This window comes from Lytechinus pictus, chromosome 4 (assembly GCF_037042905.1).
Source record: "Lytechinus pictus isolate F3 Inbred chromosome 4, Lp3.0, whole genome shotgun sequence".
NCBI classification, from domain to species: Eukaryota; Metazoa; Echinodermata; class Echinoidea; order Temnopleuroida; family Toxopneustidae; genus Lytechinus; species Lytechinus pictus.
This window is the reverse complement of record NC_087248.1, coordinates 17,856,123-17,877,958: the sequence shown is the minus strand read 5'-3', so window position 1 is coordinate 17,877,958 and position 21,836 is coordinate 17,856,123. Positions and strand designations below refer to the sequence as shown.

Sequence of the window (21,836 nt, the reverse complement as noted above, 5' to 3'; positions counted from 1 at the left end):
CCGGGTGGCATTCAAACAAACCGCTATGCTTTTTGGCCGAAATAGCAATAGCAATACTGGAAATGACTGCAAAACTTCGAACTTATTCCTTATCAATAAATCGTGAGAGCCGCGGCGGAGAAGGAGGGGGGGGGGGGGTTACCCAAATTAGATGTTACCCCTTTACGACCCATTTGAACTGGTTCCGTGGTATAGCTGAGGCAAGGATTAAGCGCGCGTTCGTACGTGGCCGTGATTTATGATGTTGCGCACGATATACCCGCTTATTTGAGATATGCTGATAGGTACACAATTAATCTTTGGGATAAAAAATTGAGAAACTTCTCCACCGGCCTACAAGGAAAATGTTACCCCTAAAACAGGGTGCACTACTCTTTTAACTCTCTGGAGGGTTGTAGTGATAAGTAAGAGCTCTCGAAATGAGTTTTGGAATGTTTCCCAGACGACCGTCCCTGTGTTCTCTATTCCTCATCTTACTTGTCCTCGCAGTTCTATTGGTCACGCTGTACAATGATGGAGCCGTACACAATCGTCACGGTTCGGCAAGTGATAATGGGCTCAATAGCAGGGTCTTGAATATTCAACAGAAAGTTTTATCAAAGTTTGAACAGGGAACATACAAAGGGAGGAAGCAGAGCAATGGTAAGTATATTTTTTATTTTTGTCGACAGTAAGGTTATAATAATTTGTGGAGAATATTATATCATGGCCGGAGTGCTGTACGCGGGTTGTACGACAGAAAGTGGAAGTGGCTGTATCGTGGCTGTAATGGTGGTACCAACTACCATACCAATACACTGACCTACATCTACACACTTGATCATGGAGCTATATAATACCAACGTATGACTTGATGTAGGATTGCTAGTTGACAGGACCGGATTATATACAGCTACAGTGTGAGTTAGAACAAACTTTACATTTCACAAATCCTCCCAAATTCAAAGAAGAAATATATCAAGAACATAAATTACCTGAAGGTGAAACAGTATTTTCCCCAAAATAATTTGACACCATAGATGCTTGGTTAATCAACTTAAATCAAGGTAATTTTGTTGAAAGAGGGCTGGGGATTGGAATGACATTTACTGAATCCCATGTAGTATTATGACACCATTACATGGCATCTAGAATTCTAGATTCATTTTTTAAGCCATGCCTTTAATGGCAAAAATCGATTTTTACATTCATCAGGAATGATTATCCAAGCATAAAATTAAAACATATGGTATGAAATTGTTGGAGAAGATACTCTTTCATGCTATATCTTGTGTTCGTGACATACATGTATTTCTTTGTGAGGTGTAAATGTTTTTTCACACTGTAAATTGCGTCTGGCTTTAAAAGCATAGGATATATAAATTCCTATAATGGCTAGTAATAATTCAAGGAGTTTAAAAAAGAATGATGCTGGAGTAGAGGGTGCCAGCACTGGAGGGTGCCTGCCAGAGGCGTCGATCCTGGGGGGGGGGCAGGGGGGGCGATCGCCCCACCAATGAAAATATTGGGGGGCAAACATATCATTTTTCTCCCCCAATAATTCCGGATATACAAAAAAAAAACAAGATTGTTTTCCTGTCAGTATGCTAAAAAAAAATCAGCTCGCGCTTCGCGCTCGCATTAATTTGTTGGTGAGATACGTGTCTGTGTCTCATGAGTCATATATATATATATATATATATATATATATGTGTGTGTGTGTGAGGGTGTGTGTGTGGGGGGGGGGGGTGTGGATGGGTGTCTTTGGAACGTTAATGATTTTGCCCCCCCAATCTGAAAAATGGATCGACGCCCCTGGTGCCTGCAACAACTGCATTGACAAGCTGAAATCCACCACATTTGAGGAGTTAAATTTCAGTACATTAAAAAAAATCAATTAAGGTGTAGCTAGTGGAGCAAGCAAGATATTGTCCACTGGAACATAGAGTGAAACAGAGTTTTCGAGCAACTGCTTAAAGTGATTGGTTAACAATGGTTTGACTTTTTAAAAATCTGAGCTAGAAGGTCACACTTGTCACCTGTGTCTGTGATATGTTACAAAAATGTAGCCCAGAAAAAATTGCGTTCGAAAATAATTATTTAGTGCTTCAAAAATTGAAATATAAAGTGACCGAAAACACCATCTTAATTTCATCCCATACACTTATGTGTACTATTTAGGCGTCTATAAGACGCCTATTTACAAAATCGGGGTTTGCCTTGTAGTTTTAGCTTTTCATTCTCAATAATGGTTGTTTTCAGGGTTTACTAGTTCTAATACATGCACTTGTACACATGTTTCATCTTGGTTTGAGAATTTTTTAAATCGGCTGCTCACAAAGTTAAACAATACCTTTAATACCTTCATCTCCAAGTAAAGTGAAAGGGGGTAGACAAAAAAGGCAGAATGGAGAGTATCAGAAAAATAAGTGTCAGGGTTATTAATATTAATTAGGTACCCTATTTTTAAATTACAAAAACCAAGAAAATATATGTCTTGCATCCTCAACCCACTGCAAAAATTCCAGGTGGATGTTTCATAAAGATGTTTGTAAGTTAAGAGGGACTTTAAGTAAGAATGACTGGTGAACCTTCCTCACTTGAATAAATGAATAAAACCCGCAACGGAAGGTACCAGAATGTTATAAAATGGAAACATATCATCTCATCTGAATAATCATCAATGAACATTTAATGAATGGTGAATATCTTTTACCACAAGAAAGAATCACCAGTCATTCATAAAGTCACCCTTAAAGGGGAATCCAACCCAAATGTAAACTTGTTTTTATAAGGAAAAGAAAAATCGGACAAGTTGATAGGTGAAAGTTTGAACAATATTGGACAAACAACAAGAAAGTTATGAAGTTTTAAAAGTTGTAAATATTGGTAATCACTATACCCATGGAGACTTCAAATTGGCCGCATATGGGATGTCATAGTGATGTAAGGCAAGGACTACTCTTTCATGTACTCAAATACATATTGCTAAAATGTTTTTTTTCCTCAAAGTTTTATTTCAAATTATATTTTTCTTTCATGAGGACATAAAACAATATACTACCTGGGTTATATTTAATTTAGATTACTGCCCCAGGGGAATGGGTACTTAGGAGAAAACCACAAATCCCTGATAATAAAGTACATGGCCTATGGGAAAGTTGTCCTTGTCCCTTGTCATAATTTACTTCCCCAGTTGCCAATTTGAAATCTACATAGTATTAGTGATCTCAATTTTAAAACAGCTATAACGTTCTTATTGCTTGTCCGATTTCTTTCAAACTTTCACCATTCTGTTTAATTTATTTTTCTCCTTCCCTACACAACATTTGATGGCCAAATCTGGATTCCCCTTTAACTTACAAAAAGCTTAAATTACGAAACGGCCCCCAGGTGTTGCTACCCCTGGGTCTCACCTTACAAGGAGTAACAATTGATCCAATCAACCTCAACTATATACAAATCCATCTGGTGTTATAATTTATTCTACCAAAAATGTGCACCGTATGTCCTTTGTAAACAAAGTACATCATATATCTATATAATATTTTTGCATGTTAAATGTTGACGTTGCTGGCCTTCCATAGTTGTGGTTGATTGGATTTAGTAATTGTAGTGCTCAAATATCTTTAAGCAATTAAATCTAATCTTGCAAATTTACTGATTGCATATCAGTAATTTCTTATTCAAAATTCTTATTTAAAGGAAATAAACATCACCAAGAGAGGGCATTAGATATCTAAAGTTTTAGTATTTTGAATTATCAGAGAAGCAGCAGAACCTTGGGGGGGGGGGAATAAATGGCTACGCATGTGAAAGATTTAGCTCCATGTGTTTACAAAGAAGATTAATGTTTCAGGAAATGTTTAAGGGAAGGAATGGGACTGATGTAACTTGATAAGGAAAGGAGGATGTACAATAATTTACATGTACATTTTGTCCAGTCAGTGGTCTTAGCACTTCTTTTAATTTGACAATTTGGATAGAAATACATGATTGTACACTGTGTTCTTTGAATAGAAACATACTGTGTTCTATGGGGGGGGCTGAACATAAAATAAAATATTTAATGGTCATTTTCCTATTTTTGTTCATGACTACTGAAAAATTAAGATGAATAACAGCATGATTTAATGGTCGTTTTCATATTTATGCTCATTGTTATTCACCATTTATTATTCAATATTCCATTGGTATACTAAATACTTTATGATTTCTTTTTTTTTTTTCATTTCTCATTTTTTTACTGTGATTGCACTATTACTTTTTCACCGTTCACTTTTGGGCTACTCATTGTTTTGCCTCTCTCAATCTCTTTCACTTTTTTGCTATTCCTTTACTTTTTAACCTTTTGCACTCACTGCTGTTCACTGCACCATTCACGATTCCCTTTTTTCACTATTTTACTCATCACTATTGCACTTGAAATCATTTTCCAATTTGGTTTATTTCCAATTCGTCTAATGTCAACTGCATGATACTCATCCCATTGCCAACTCGTCTACTATCATTGGGTCTACCGTCGGTTCATCCACTATCCACTTAGTTATCTACATGATCTAATTGCCGATTCGTCCTCTCACAATTTTGTCTAAAAACCAGTTGGTCCAATAGCCATTTTAGTCCATATACCATTACATGTGGACTAATTGGACTAAGTGTTAATTGTGCAAAATGAATGAAAATGAAATGGATATATTAGACCAAATGGTTATGAGACGAAAAGGTCATGGACTAAATGGTGATTAGATGAAGTGATGATTGGACCAAATGGTTGTTCTAAAGACGAAATGTTGATGGAAGGAATGGCATTGGACTATATGAAAGTAGACCATGTGGTAAGTGGAAGAGTTGGCAGTAGACGAACTGGCATTTTAACTATTCAATCCTCTCTTTTCATTCATCAAAATTAGGATTTCATCTTTTCATTGCCACTTTTCCCTATCAGTTCATGTGTATTCAATAATATCAAATTTCACTTTCTCCCATCTACTGCACAGTTTTACACTATTCCACTTATGCACTGTGCCAATATGCTTATTTCCACACTTGTCAATGTCATATTTCATTTTTTCATTTTCTTTACATTTTGCTTTTCAGTTTTTGCTATTCACCGTTTATTTTTGTCCTCTTCATTAACTTTTTCATTAGTTTACTTTATACTTATCACTCTTCTATGTTTCACTTCACTTTTTCACTCTATTCACTTTTAAACTTGTCACTTTTTACTTTTTCACTATGTAATTTGTCACTATACACTATTTCAATAGGAATATAGGTGCATTGTGGTCCGAGGTTCTTGCACCATAGACTTTAAACATAGACCATTCACTATTTTATTCAATATTGTTAATTTTTTCACCAATTTTTACTATATAAGTGAAAATAACTTGTCTCTATTCACCATTTCGCTTTTTCCTTTTTACAATGAACTGTTTCAGTTTTCACTATCACACTTTCATTAATTTCCATCTTTCAAAATTAACTACATGTATTTCACATTTTTCATCTTCCATCTTCATGATTCACTATTTCAGTTTTGACTCCATATTTTTTTTCACTTTTTCAGTGTTCACAATAAACGGTTTTCTGTCACCTTATTAGTTATTACACTTTTTAATTTGCACCGTTCACTTTTTCTAGATTTTGACACTTTCACTATTCACTCCTTCACTATATACCCAGACAAACCAAGCAGAACAATGGTCAAGAGCAATAGCAGCGAGGACTCCTACCTTCCGTCATCGAGCGATTTCTCGGACGCAGAGGTCAAAGAGCGACCCAGCGACCTCACGGGAGACAACGCCAGAGAGGTCAGGGTGTCCTCGGATGACAATCCTCGGGAATCTGAAGGTCACCGGGATCGTGTCCAGGAGGATGGCCCTGCTAATGTCCAGGAGGAGAGCCAGTCGGGTGCCAAGATAGATGCGCAGAAGGGTTCGTCGGAAGTAGCCAACAACCATGCCCGAGTCCTCAAGTCACACACCAAGATGCAAAAGCTTGAAGAGCTGGAGCCGAAGCAGGAGATAAATAAGTCAGCAAGACCAATGGATTATGGGAAGAAAAGAACTTTCTTGCACGAATGGAATGAATTTGATGACTCGGCATGGAAGACATTGCCATTGGTTGCCAGTCAAAATGATATAGAGGTACGTTAATTAATGTATAATCACATTTCTTGCTCTCATAGATATCTTAAATTGACTAAGCCATTCAAGTTCATCAGTATGATGTGTGCATGCTGTTCCCCCTGCCCTTCCACCCTGACAAGGAAAGATGTTATAGAGTTATTTCCCATCAGATCAGATATATATCAAGCTTAACAATAACAGTAGGGTTTGATTAGTCTGCAGGCACAGACCTTGATAGAAACTTTGATCAACAAGTGGCTCTCCACACAAAGACTAGCACATGTAAAACTTGCTGTTTAAATAGGCCTTCAGTACACAAGGCATCATATATAGGCTGCACATTCAGACCCGTAACTCAAGTGAAGGGTTTGCACAGCAGATTATGGTTTGATACCTGGTCATAGGGCTTCATAATCCCACTCATAATTCCTGGTCTTGATTGTGGTTCCCCCCCCCCCCCCCCGGGGCACTTCCATTGACGAGTGGATACCATGCGTGACTGGGGTTTCGAAAAGCACCCTTTAGAAACAAGTATTTTCCATGTTCTGAAAATGCACCCCTTAACAAGTTTTGGCGTGTGAAACCCTACCCTTAACAAGTATTGGAAACAAAACGTATACCCTTGACAAGTATTTCCTAAATTGATCCATAAACAAGTACAATGATACCTCAATTGTTATGTCACGGATGTCAGCTTATCTTTACTTTCATTGGGTTTAGTACCACCCCACACACCTCGCTCAATCGGACCCTAAACACTTAGTGTTGGGGCAAAAAGTACATCCTAAAATAATCTTGTCTTTTAATACCCTTGCTAATTTGACCGTAAACATGTAGTTTTCCTAGCGAAATATACGTATGTATACCCTTTTCTTTTCATTTCAGTGTTTTTGACACCCTTATTACATTACGTACGTAACGTGCCCTATCTTGAAAAAGAGATCCTTTTTACGTGTTTCTGGGGTCACAAATGGTATCCATTTTTCAATGGAAGTGCCCACCCCTGGGGGATTCCCCTGTTCACATATAAGAAACAGGAAAAAAATACATGTATATGAGAGGTCTGTAAACCCAGAGACTATTGCTTTGGGGTCATGTGGCAAAAGGTCAAGGGGTCATGTAAAGCTTTTCAACAACTTGATTTTTACTTATAGGAATCACAGTAACTTGAACTTCTGTGGTGCTTTCATACAGTGGAGATTAGTTTTCTATGACAAATTGGAAAAAAAAGAAGTTTGCATTGGAATGTTTTTTGTCAACAAGAGTTTAAGTCAACATCACATATTTGTAAAAAAAAAATTGTATGTTTCATGTAAACATCCTGGTGCCTTCCATTGGTTTTATTCATTTATTCATTTTGACAGGAAATTAAATATGAACGAGTCTAATTGCAACATCTGTACAGAAGTCAGTGAGGCAACATTAGACAAGATATTCATTCAGCAAATAAAGTTTGAAAAATCATCCTCCAATTGTAACACTTAATATAGGATCTCAAAGACTAGATACATGTACATATACTGTATCATCTCACATCTCTAAAAAAATATATACATGTAAATAAGTCATAATTGTATTCTATAGTACCATTTTTTTGTCTTACCTTAAAGGACAAGTCCACCCCAACAAAAAGTTGATTTGAATAAATAGAGAAAAAACAAACTAACATAATGCTGAAAATTTCATCAAAATGGGCAGTAAAACAAGAAAGTTATGGCATTTTAAATTTTCGCTTAATTTCACAAAACAGTTATATGCACATCCTGGTCAGTATGCAAATGAGGAGACTGATGATGTCATCCACTCACTGTTTCTTTTGTATTTTATTATATGAAATATTCAAGTTTTCTCCTCATTGTTAAGTGAAACAACGATTAATTCCTGCCTGAACATATTGAATTAGCATCGTTTAATAAGTATATGATTCAGTCAAGTTGGTCCTTATTTTCAAATCTGTAAAAAATGAAGTATTTTATCATTCAAACAATAAAAAACAAAAGAAATAGTGAGTGATAGACATCATCGACTGTCTCATTTGCATGTCACTGAGTTGTATACATAACTGTTTTGTGTAAGCGAAACTTTAAAATGTCATAACTTTCTTATTTTACATCCGATTTTGATGAAATTTTCAGCATTATGTTAGTTTGATTATTCTCTATTTATTCAAAGCAAAATTTTTCTGTAGTGGACTTGACCTTTAAAGATAAATACCAGTTGTGGTAACAATTTCAAAAAGAGTTTGAACATAATACATTGAAATTACCATGTGCCAAATAGCTCTGGACGAAAATGTGTAATTGCTGTTCAAATGTCGGGTATTTTTGGAAGCTGTCTCACATATATATGCTTTCCTGTGTTATCAGAATTATTGATTTTGAGCTAAGATTTCATGATTTCAGAAAGATAAGTTTACAGAACTAGATGAATGATAATATTTTTACAATTAAGCTTGATATAAAAGACCATTTCATGAAATAATTGTTTGCTGCAACTGCTGTCTTTTACCTTTAAGGGTAGCATATTTCCACTTAAATTGATTGTTTCTCAAATATTTTTTTTTGGACAATAAACAGACGCAAAAGGGAGTTGCAGTTATATATAACCGAGTTGGTAAATGCGGGAGCAGATCAGTTCTAGGGGTCTTGAGGTCGCTAGCACTGAAGAACCATTGGCATTTAGTGTCTTCCCAAGTTTTTAATAGGACTAGAATAAGTTCTACATATGAGGTAAGTTATGAATTCATCTCTCAAGTTGCCAAAATAATATGCTAATGCAGGTTTTTTTTAAATATATATCGGAGATGAAATGGATCTCAGAATGGCCTGCCCCCATTTTCTGAATTGTTCAATAATAAACATGCAATTTGCAGCATAATATGTAAAATTGTGCTACATAACATGAAAAATAGTCTGATGCAATGTTGATATATATAGATATAGATATATATATATTTATATCAACATTGCATCAGACTATTTTTCATGATATGTAGCATAATTTTACATTTTACACCAGTATATATAATAAAACACCTGCCAAACTTGTACACTATGAAAGCAAAATATATATATGGCAGAGATTATGAATGTTAGCAGGCAATTACTAATTAACATGGGATAATGTAGGAGGAGGCGGATTATAAAACAAAATTATGTAAATGTAAATATCCAAGTATAACTTCAAGTTGCAAATAGGTTTTATCCCAAAACTACATGTGTCCGGATTATGATAAATCTGGGATAAAACCTTTTATCAGATTCCGGTCAAGTTGAATTAAGGCACACTCCATGACACAAGTTCCTCTGTCACGTGACATAATACTCCACAATATATCACACAAGACACTCTACAATATATTAACACACAACACATTATATACACCAACAAAGTAGATCCATGTAAAATTACTAATACTAGTACTAAAATTATCTGAAACTCATTTATCTATAAATGATATGTAATCCTTTTTAGGAATTTCGAGTTAGGAAGATGAATCGCGATATTCTCTAAAAATATGGACTAGATGGTTTGATCATAATGAAATACATAAAAACCCATGATTGACGTTATCAAGAAGTCATAACCCTCTTTTCTATTTTTTTCCTAAATCTAGGCAAAACTAGTATCCACCTTAAATCGAGTACAAAGGCCGTACCTGTACCAAAGGCATCTTTACTTTGTGGATTTCCGTAGGTAAGTTCTTTTGTTCCAGATTTGCAAAGGTCTGTATTTATACACACAAACAGGTATACAGCAGGGGATAAATTGCCAGTTCGTCTATTGCCAAGTCGTCCACTCACCACATGGTCTACCTTCATTTAGTCTAATGCCATTCCGTCCATCAACATTTCGTCTAACAACCATTTGGTCCAATCATCACCAGTCCGTCTATGACCATTTTGTCTATTAACCATTGGTCTTAATACCCATTTTCTTTTCATTCATTTTGCCCAATTAACACTTATCCAATTAGACCAAATGGTTTATGGACTAAATGGCTATTGGCCCAACTGGTTATTAGACGAAATGGTGAGTAAACGAAATGGCGATTAGACCATGTGGATAGTGGACAAATTGATGATAGACCAAATGTTAGTAGACCAGTTGGTAATTAGACGAAATGGCATTAGACCAATTGGAAATAAACCCTGCAGGGGTGGGGGAGGGGTGGAGAGGGGTTGAAGGGGGAGAAGATGGGTAGTAATACTAGTCTATGGGTGTTGCAAGAAACTTGCAAACTTGCGATCAATCTGAAGTCTATTTTTGGTCCCTAAATCAATCATATGTCTGCAGTTAATTGCAAATTAGTGATTGATTGCTAATCTGCTCCTTGAAACAAGAAGTGTAATCCAATTTGCTAAAGTTAAAATTGCTTTATCAGTTGTAAAATTGCAACAGAATATTTGCAATTGATCGCAAATATTTTCTTGCAACACCCCCTATATGTACATGTACACTTGGCTAATTTCCCTTCTTCTTGCTATCCATATTCCACTTTTTATTTAACCCAATTACCTAATCATACAAAGCACCAAATTAACTATGTAGAGTGCTAAAAAAGGCCGCACAATAATTGGTGATCTGTTCTGAAAAAATGTTTTGCTTAAAGCGAAGATTTGACAAATATGGAAGGTCAACTTTTGCATTTTGAGTTTTGATTTTTTTTTCTAAACAATGGTGTTCAGTCATGCTTGGTCATACAAAAAGAATTCAGATGTCTTTGGAATGGTAATTGGGCAATACTTTCAATAAATAAACTTCATGATTAATTTTTCTCATGATCAGGAAAGTTTGGTGTCATCTATTGATACACTCAGTAGAAATTTTCAGACACTTTTTTTCAGTTGCACGTAATTGGCATCATGAGAAGACTAGTAAGGGAGCGGATCATCGAGAGCAAAATCTCTTATGGAGATCGATGTCAGTGGTTACCCCTGTATTGAGATTGTATTGACCACAGATAATTAATTTTAAATTGGGTGTTCAGAATATGGACCTATAAAACTTAATGTCCCTTTCTTGCAGATACGGAGCAGCGCAACCAAAGTACATTAACATCATACGCGATCCCCTGTCACGGATGGTGTCTCAGTATTATTTTCAGCGTTTCGGAGATGGGAAGAGCGAAGACCGGAATTACCAGGGAGATGCTATGCATCAGGTACATCAGTGTCATGTATAACAAGGGAGTGTGTTACAACAGAGCTCCTAAGTAGTACAGATTTTCAGTATTTAGCACTATAATATGAGAAGAATACTGATGGTTTCATGCAAAATACTGATTTCTAAAGTTCTAGTATTTTGTGTTCTGTGGTATTTCTTTTTTTCATAAGTTCATAAAATTTATTTTTTTCATTCTGCTTTGTATTCTGATGTTATATTTTGGTATTTCTTTGAAAATACTGACTTCCTCACCAAAATACTGATTTTCAGTTTTTATAATACTGAAATGCTCTTGTTAAGGTTCACTACAGCTCTGATATAATCAATTACGACTCTGGAAAGCCATCATCCAGAATGCATTTTTTAAAACTACTGTACAATGTTCGAGGCACTTATAATGTAAGGGTATCGCCACTCACTTTGAGCATTTTCCTGTTCAAATTTTTCAAGCCTTAGATATTTCCACCTAAAGCCCTGTTAATAGTGTTTGAATGGACCCTGTCCGGGTCAAAGTCAGTAAAATTTGAGGAGGAATAAAACAATAGGTGATCCGCCCAGTGCACCATCTTAACAGACACACATTGAAATCCTACAGATAATGCCCAAATCATGTCTGATTCCAGCTCAAAACTAGTTAATGCTTCTTAAATTGGAAGGCAATATTCATAATATACCATTCACTATCAAGCAGGCCTTTTGCCTTGATATCTAAAAATATTCCATCTGTATGTGAATTCGGACATAAATGTGAATTAATATCAAAATCTTGGAATTACTGAATGAAAACTAATACCGGTATGCAGATTCGCCTTTATCTTATGAAAAAAAAATTCTTGAATGACATTTCCCATTTTTCAGTAGGGCGAGCACTAACACTTTCAAAATGAAGATGTTGTGAAAGGTTTCCTGACATATCATTCTATGGTATTCAAATTCTGAGAGAGACATGATATAGACCAGGGGTGTTTCATAAAGAGTTGAGTATGACTGAAGCCTGCATTGTGTGTAAACAGCTCCCCGTATTCCGTAGACGCAGGTTATGTTAAAATACAGTGGAAAACACTGTCCCTCGGATAGGATGTTGGATGGAGGCCCCCGTGTAGAGGAGAGTCACTACCTTTGCATATTAAAAACCCACTGCACTATTCATATGTAAAGGTGTAGGGGAAACCTCGGTGTAGTGGTCCACCTGCACTTCCCTACATCGGGAGGCGAGACCTGCGGGTCACAGTGATTCAGTTCGCTTTTCGCCTCCCAGGCACAGGTGATGCCAAACAATGTAGTAATTTGTGGTAGGCCTACTCAGTTCTGTCAAATACCATTGATGATGAACACACTGTTATACAGTGGATGGGATGAAAAAAAATATTTCAAAAGAAACAGCCTATATTTCACATTGAATTTGAAAACCACCTTGATGGTTAATCTTGAATGACCTTTTAGAAGTTTTACTGCTCATGCGCAGATGGACTTTCTTAATGGCTCATTAGTAATGGATACTTTACGTTTCATGATATCCATAATCGTTTTCTGCATGTTAAACAAGAAAGAGTTTCCCTGTTACCATTTGTGCAAGAGAATCACCTTTATACTATTATTGTTTTTCCAATCACTGCAGACGTTTGACGAATGTGTATTGCAGAACAAAGTTGAATGCTACGGACCCAGAACCTTTTACATCGTGCCATACTTCTGTGGGCAGGATTCTAGATGCAGGTATGAAGTAGTGCTTTATCCGAAGGTTGATTGTCTTGAAGCTGACAGTTGAACCGGTTGAACTTGCAAACTGTGTTCGGCAGGTCACACTTTAGTACTTAGCCTCTCTAACTTTGTAGGGCAGATCAGAACTGTTGAACTCTGACACTGTGTAGGGCAGACTACACTTAAACTCCAAATTATGTCAGGAAGGACAGACTAATTCTGACACTCGAATCCCAAACTGCAGAGCAGATCAGACTTTAACAATGACTCAATTTCTATTTAAATCCTGATAACATTTTGACAAATAAAACGCTTTGCTTCCAAATGCGTACCAACAAGTATTTTATTCCTATAAAAAGAAATTATATTCCAACCTTTAATGTGCTGATGGGAATCAAAATACCGGTAGGTCATTTATAAAATCTTTCAAAACTTACAAACTGCTTTGTGAAACTTTACCCGTGTCTCAAAATGTTGATTTTGTAGAGAGAAAACAATGTGGGCCGTGGAAGAAGCGATACGCAACGTCAAGGACAACTACGTGGCAGTGGGACTTCTGGAAGAACTTGAAGATACTTTGAAGGTCTTTGAGAAGTTAGTCCCTGAATTCTTTGATGGTGTATTAGATATCTACAAGACTTCAGGTATTTTAGACACTTTAACCCTAAAACCGCAAGAGGGGGGGGGGTTGAATCACCCCCCCTTTGACATATTCAGCGACCATTCCGCTGTGCGAAATTTTTCGACCGCGCCACTCTCTGTCTTTTTACTTTTAAGTCTTGCGCATCTTTTAAGACCAAATTTATGATGCCCGGGTATGTGGTTGAAAAATTACGCAACATTACGTAAGTGCATGTCAGTCCCAAAATTGCTCCAAAATGTGATTTTGTGTACAAAGTAAATGTAAATTGAGTTTGCTCATCTTATTCATAAAAGTATGATTATTTTTACTTTCATCAGATGAAAGTAATTGAGTTTAGCATAACTATGCTTCAAAAGGGTTCTGCTAGAACAAATCATTGTATACTGTTAAAATATAGTACATGATGAGACTTAGTGAATTTTATCTCTGAATTCTTTGATGTTGTCATGGAAATCTACTAATCAAACCAAGTAAGGTTCGAAGGCAATAAGGATCATTTGAAAGACATGGAATGGCAACACCAAAGGTTTGTACCAAGCATCAGAAAAAAGCCCATCTGATTGCTATAGTAAAGAAGAAAGGGATAAAAAGCAATTAACTGTATCCAATTAGTTTAGATGGTGTGCGGTCTTACCAAATATCTGGTTAGGTCTTTTACAATGGTTTGGATATAATTCCCTCTGAAATGTAATATTTTAAAAGGTCAATACAAAAACAAACTGATATTTTCATCTTTTCACCATCAAACTTGTTGACAGCTTTTGCTTCTAGTTACTGGTGGCTTCTTCAGACTAGCGCTGACTCACCATAGATGGGGTATTGGCAGTATACAAACTATCTCCTAGGTTCATTCCCATTCTGTTGGACTGTCACACTACCGATACCCATCTACGGCAAGTCAGTGCTAGTCTGAAGAAGCCTGCAGAAATCAGTAGGCAAAAGCTAACAAAGTAATTGTGAAAAAATGAAAATCTCTGTTTGAAAGAACATTACCATTCTGACGAATCTCTCTACCCAGAGGAATGCGATGTTCGTCCTAAGATTTGACAATTGCATAAGAGTAATAACAGCTCGTGTTTTCCTCCTTTCTTTCTCAGTGTTAGGGGAAGCACGGTACAACATTACAGCAATGACAACAAAACACAAGGTTCCGCCATCTCCACAGGTCGTCAAGAAAATGAAAAGCGTCTTGAAGTTGGAATACATCTTTTACGACTTTATCAAGACGAGATTTCACATGCAGAAGAGGGAACTCGGGATTTCGTAGTACAGCTTGAAGCACACAGCGGTGGGTTGTCACATAGTTATTCGTAATTGGTTGGGAACCATGATCAACTGCCATGGCCTCGTTTCATAGAGCGCTGCAACAGGGCTGAGCAGCCAATCACAATCCAGGTTTCCATGGAACTTACAATCATTGTAAGTCTCTAGGAAGTGAGCCCCTGGGGAACTTCTCAATACATTCTTAAGTCGGGTTTAATTTAAACTCTGGTTTAAAGTTGTGGTTTTAACTATGGAAAGCCGACTGTGACATAAATATCTGACAATAGAAGTTCAATGAATCAGCTAATTCGACTCTCAAATCATTCTAAACTCTCTGGAAAATATTAAAAACATAATTGTCTTCATCATGAAAGAATTAGGGAAGACCACAGTAGACATGAGAAACATGCAATATAAACAGAATTTTTACATTTTTGGCTTCCCATAATTGTAGCACAGAGTAAGACCATGGTAAACCCGATTTCAGAATACGGGCTTATGTATTTGTTTCCAAAAGTTGAAAGATTAAAATTATTTTTTATAAGAATCAATCACTCTACAATTTAAAACAAGAATGAATATGCAGGTCGTAAGTATTCTTAACTTTCCAAAGAACTTGATGAGTGCCAAAAAAGATGAACATGCATTGCAGAGCATTTTATTTTGTTAAATAAAAAACAAAAAACAGGAGTGTTTATACATGTACCCTTTTTACTGGAGGTTAATTGTCCATTGCTTGTAAACTGACTGATCAGTACTTGAGACTGCATTTTTTAATTAGTAAAAATAAATCATAATACTGACTATACTGATGTTCTACTTATAATTCTCTACTTTAAAACTTTACAATAGGCACCTTTATATTGGGAAAGATGAAAAGCAATCAAGCTCAGTGCTGTAATTGCAACAAAATCGGATGTATAATAAAGGAAAGTTATCACATTTATATTTTTTGCTTAATTTCACAAAGCAGTTATATGCACATCCTGATTTGTTTGTAAATGACAGAACCAATGTCATGTTGGCAAAACTTGAAATATAGTTATTTAAACATTGACATACAAAAGAGACCGTGAGTGACATCAAATCTCTCATCAGCATAACACTTTTCTGTGCATATGATTCTCACTGAAAAATCAGCGAAACTTCAAACTGTCATAACTTTCTTATTACATGTATTTCAAATCCAATTTTGTTTAAATTTAAATGTGTTTTTTCTCTTTTTCTTCAAATCAACTTTTTGTTAGGATGGACTGGCCCTTATAGCGCAGTCACATTTCGCCAACGATGACCGTATGGCGAGTTGAAACACAGCCTTTTTTTATAATTTTTGTACCAGCTTTCTGTTTGTGGTTCATATAGAGATCCGCACAACGGCTGTTTTCAACTCACCATGCGGACACTGTACGGGCAATGTGACTGTTGCATTAGCAAATAGGGGATATAGAACTGGAGTGATAGAGAGAGCTGGGGAGTATTTCGGGAAACAAATAGTAATTTTCACCTGTTGTAAGCTACTGAAATTCTTGCACCTCATTGGCTCAGAATAGTCAGGTGACAATCGCAGATTATTGGCTTCATGAAACGCCCCCAGAATCTCCACTCTAAGATATGGTGCAGACTTTAAAGATAAATTCCAGTTGTGGGGACGATCTCAAAATGACTTTTTACAGAATTTAATATAATGATCACCAAAGTGTCTGTTTGTATGGATAAAAAATATATAAAGGATTCTGGAAGAAATCGTGTAATTGCTGAGAAATAAGCAAAATAAGCGCGGATTCTGTCACTTCCGTCGGGTCTTTATTCCAGCAATAATAATACACTGTCCCACGTGTGCCTATCTGTGTTGGCGATCTTCAGTGTGATCGTTTTTAGCTTAGATATTATGATTTCACAAAGTTCAGTTTATGTAACTGTACCAGATCTAGATCCACGATGATATAGTAATACTTAACCTTGGTTTTACAGACTTTTCTCACGAAATCAGTATTTTACTGCAACTACTGTCATTTAGCTTTAAGGGTGCCTCATTCATACTGTGTACTTAATTTTCCTATACATTTAATTATATATTTTTTATATTGTATATATATTCTCATACCCCCTATACTTAATCTTACATGCTCAGTGGTACATATAATTGGTATCTACTTTAAAAATGCGCAAGAAAATGATGATGCAAAAAAAGGGAGAAAACATCTGGTATGTACATGTATGATGATAATTCAAATTGTTACAAAAGATATTTTTATTGTTCTTTTATTTGGAGTTAGGTCAGACAAGTCATAGGGCTGCAACTCTGCATATCGACTCACATCCAGTATTAATTAGCTTGTGCTAGAAGATATTGAATTACAGGTACATGTAGCTTTGCCTTTTAAAGTTAATTCCTTTAACTTGCAAGATATATGTATTTGATTTTGAAGAGGAATACAACGTTTAGGCATGGTCTGGTCCAAAACTGTTTCCAAAGAGGCAAATACACTTGCAGTATTATTACCATTGACTCACACTTCAATCTTGCTATAATGCAATATTTTCTAAGGCATTATGATATTAAGTTTTACCTGTATTGCTTTTTAAAAGTAACATTTGACCGGGTTTACAGCCCTCTATCTTGCCATAATGAAAGGTCTTCTTTTAGAGCTTTTCATGATTTTGTTTATATTATATGTGTACATGTAAAGTACAGGTGAATCTGCCTGTAAGTCAAATTTCTTGGTATCACAGAAATTTGTTCAAATTAGGCAAAAGTAACATAATAAGAAGATGCTATTAATGCATGTTTTGCAGATTCAGGGGGGTGCTTCATAAAGAGCTAGGTACGACTCTGAGTCATGCATTATACCTCGGTCACATTTGCTCTACGGCGGCCGTACGGCGAGTCGAAAACAGCTGTTTTAACATTTTGTAATAGCTACATACATACCGGTATACATGTACATGGTCGGTCTGAATAAAAATAGATAAAACAGCTGTTTTAGACTCGCCGTAGAGCCGATGTGCACATGATAAGTAATGTACTATCGTGTTGATCTATACACAGTAGTTAGCATACTCTTACCATGATTTTGAACAATGTAGTGGTGTCTTTTATGCCACACACAACTAGGAATACGAATGCAACTCTAAGGGGGGGGGGGTGTTGCAAGAAAATAATTATAGGCAATCAATTGCAAATATTCTGTTCCAATTTTACAACTGACAGATCAATTTTAACTGTAGCAAATCTGATTACGCTGCTTGTTTACAGAAGCAGACTACTGGCAATCAAACGCAAATTTGCAATCAATTTCAGAACTTATAACTGATTTAGGGATCGAAAAACAGACTTGCAACTGATTGCAAGTTTCATGCAATGCCCCATAAGTCACACTTATCTCTTTGTGAAAATGCCCCCAGGGGGGTGTTTCACAAAGATTTAAGTATGACTTAAAGTCGCACTTAAATACCAAGTTGCGGTATGAAAGGGTTGACAGCATTGGTCAGATCGTGTCATGAGGACGTGCACTACTGCATGTCTTATCAATGAGATCGCGCGTTCCATATCATGTACGCGTAGGCATTTAAGTGCGACTTAAGTCATACTTAAATCTTTGTGAAACACCCCCTGGTCTGATAAAACGCTTCAATTTAGCGATTATTCAAACTGAGTAAGATTGACTTATGCAGGGTATTTTTTTTCCAAATCCAACTTCCATTCTTGCTGTAATGAAATGTTCTCTACAGCTCAAGTCAATACCTCATTTGTAATATTAGTATTATAAAAAAGTCTAAATTTTGTTTTACTCGTTTTATTTATTAAGCCTTGCCTTTATATTAAACGAAATGTCTACTAAAGCTGAAATAAATGGTTATAAATGAAGGTGTAAGAAATCGGTCAGCAATCATGTACAGAGATGTATTTTAAAAGTGAAGCATTATTGTGACTCACACCTCCTACAGTATCTTGCCTTTAAAACCGTCTTCCAATGGTGAATCAGTCATTCTTTTATAATTAAAAAATAATTATCTTTTTTGAAAATCGAATATTGAGTCTTGTTTCATTTTGTGCTTCATAGATAGTGAAAGATGTAGGGGTAGATTAGTGGTTTTCTTTCAGAAAGATGGGATATTTCTTATAACTCTTTGGTAAGCATTGCACAATATTTCACAGCTTTGACAGTGAGGGTGAGTGGGGAGTCAAAGAAACTGTGAAGTGAGATGTAGTGTTTGAGTGATAATGTGATGAGGATTCTTACTAAGTACCAAGAAAGATGGAGGTGTAGGTTTTTATTTCATTTTTATTTTTTTAGAAAGATTGGGTATTTCTTCTATTATTAAACTTATTACGAATTACACAAGATTTCACAGCTACCACTATGATGTGGGTGTCTGTGGAGTTGTGATGTTTGAATAAATACTTTAAAAGATGGAAGGAGCTTCCGGCAATTGTATATGGGAGCGAGACTGAACATTTTTTTTTTTAGAGTGAAAATGTGATGAAGATTCTGAGTAAGAACCAAGATGTTTATAGTGAGAGGTAAGGCCCCTACATGGTTGCTTCATAAGACTTGTTTCCCCAACGGAGGGGAAGGGGGAGGGACAACCTCCCATTGATTGCTGTACAAAATTTGAAATTAAAGGGTGGGACATATCTCCCTGCCCCCCCCCCCCACCTCAAAGCATTACATTTCATAAATTTCATAGCTGAATTTGGCCTCATATATTTCCTTATGCTGCCTTGGACCTAGTTACACAAGGCCGAGCTGTTTTAAAATTTTTGAGGGATACTCATCAAAATACATATTTAAGCAAAAAATTGCGCCCCCCAAAAAAAAAAAAAAAAAATCCAACAAACATGTCACATTTCATTTCATTCACACCATAACAAAGGTTGAGGACATACCTGTACATAATTGCCAAATGTAGTAAAGAGCTGGAACAATGACAACCACTTTCGGGGGACTTACCAAAATTTAAGACAGACCTTAAAAATTAACTACATACACTTACGCACTCTGAAGTGCATGTGCAGTGTCCTATGTGAAATAACCCCCCCCCCCCCCAAAAAAAAAAAAAAAAATACTATAAAAATATCAGCCAGACATGTACTTTTATAGAAATATGCCAATTTGTGACTACAGAACATATCTCACGCATGATTGAACAAAACTTTAGGGCCCTGAACCATAAACCTTAGTAATAGATCATAAGACTGACTTTTAAAACTGAGCATACAAAAGAACCAATGCAAGCAATCATAGAAATAAAAGTTGTGATCAATAAGTTGTGAACAAAAAGGTTTATGTAACCTGGCCCCAAAATGGATATAAAAATAAATACTTTTCCTTTAATAGGAATCATGAGTTCCATTAGAAGAATTTTTGAGTATGTACTTTTTCACTTAATGTAGTAAGTCTTTTTCTTCTTCTTCTCTTGCTCTTACTGTCTCCAAGCATTCAATGTATCAAGTTATGAAAAACACTCTAAATATTTAAAAAATTACACTGAACTACACAGGTATAGGAAAAATTTGCACATTAGCATATTCATGTATTTAATAATAGGAAATTTTGAAACTGTACAGGCCATGAAAAAAAATTTGAGAAAGTTACATCTTCAATATCATATCAGCATTTTTATTTTGTTTGTTGTGTTCCCATCAGCATATTTGTGTTTGGAAAACCACGCCCATGTTGTTTCTTACCCAACTTTTTCTACATCAGCTCGTGTGTAATGTAATTGGGGTCCTCCGTGAGGTGACCGCGAGCAAACTGATATATAACAAGGACACAATGGACCCCCCCCCCCCCCTCTCCAAACTTCTGTCAAAGAACATGACCTTATGGAGGCCAAACCGTATGAAATTTTTGTCTGATTCATCTACACTGTTAGAAAATTTATCCTAAAAATAAAAGAAGTTCCTGCAGCAGAGTCTCGAGAACACCTGTAATCTTACCAGATTGTGTAATCTTACAGGAAATTGGTATTTGGTGTATGGAACCTTACAAATTTCCTTAAAGAAAACACCCTTTTCCCATTTTAAACAGACCTGTTCTGTTAAGTTGCAGAAAAATTCCTGTTCTTTGAATTTACAGAATGATTCTGTTATTGTTTTCTGCAAATCTTCTTTTTTTCCCTGTAAAATCAGGGTTGTTTTAACAGGGTAATTATTTTCTGTGATATATTTTGGACACATATTTTTTGTATGGGATATCGATATTCCAATCATGGTTGTCACATGTGAATGTATTGCTCAAAACTAACATAAGCTCAACCAAAATGAAAAGTTAAGGGAGTTTTTCATACTGATACGGCCCAGAGTTAAGAATTTCATGTCACTGTAATCAAGCTCGGGTTATTCGCTCTTCATAGATCTATTTGTTTATCTGAATTTAAAATGTACAGGCTGTTTGTTATTCCCAGGGGGGTTAAGTTCATACAAAATGGGAATGACCTTAAAATCAAATGCTACTTCCTTTTTAACAAGTTGTACCAGCATTTACATTTTCACATGGATCATTCAGTTGTCCCACCTCTTTCATGTATTCTACTCCTTTGTCAAGTCCATGTGATTATCCTTTGTTTACAACTTAATTGTTATTAAGCTTCCTGTTATCAAGGGATAGCAATTGGATGCATTGTTCCTTATATCCACTCTTGCAACTATGATCTCTGTGAGAACAGATCTGCCAATGGGATACTATTATTCCAGTGATGATATTGATAGTGACCTGTTTTATCTTATACTAGTACTAGTGCACACAACAGATTTGAAGTCAGTCATCATTTTCAAGTCAACAAGAGAACATCATTAATTGTGCTGCATTTATCAGCCACGCTGCCTTGGTGAAACAAAGCCGATACATGTGTGAATTACATGATTTTGTGAAGAGTCAGTACTTCAACATGTTGCCCTTTTAAGGTTAGAAATGATATAGAACTTGACACAAGTGATCAGCTTAAGC

General features: G+C 35.9%; 1 protein-coding gene across 1 annotated transcript; it reads left to right on the top strand.

Annotated features, from left to right (window-relative positions):
- Positions 1 to 238: 238 nt before the first annotated feature.
- Positions 239 to 17,066, top strand: LOC129258911 (uronyl 2-sulfotransferase-like). The gene is made up of 8 exons (XM_054897149.2): positions 239 to 642; positions 5,665 to 6,128; positions 8,687 to 8,839; positions 9,727 to 9,806; positions 11,139 to 11,274; positions 12,895 to 12,992; positions 13,464 to 13,621; positions 14,718 to 17,066. Exons 1-8 carry the CDS (start codon positions 420 to 422, stop codon positions 14,885 to 14,887), a joined length of 1,482 nt encoding a protein of 493 aa, XP_054753124.2. The 5' UTR covers positions 239 to 419; the 3' UTR covers positions 14,888 to 17,066.
- The last annotated feature ends 4,770 nt before the right edge of the window (positions 17,067 to 21,836 follow it).

What these genes read in the sequence shown, in the direction of transcription:
- LOC129258911 (XM_054897149.2), top strand. Translation starts at nt 420, where the DNA reads ATGAGTTTTGGAATGTTTCCCAGACGACCGTCCCTGTGTTCTCTATTC. An exon ending in AGGGAGGAAGCAGAGCAATG is followed by an intron (nt 643 to 5,664) that starts GTAAGTATATTT and finishes CTATATACCCAG; the next exon opens with ACAAACCAAGCAGAACAATG. An exon ending in GGGCAGGATTCTAGATGCAG is followed by an intron (nt 12,993 to 13,463) that starts GTATGAAGTAGT and finishes TTGATTTTGTAG; the next exon opens with AGAGAAAACAATGTGGGCCG.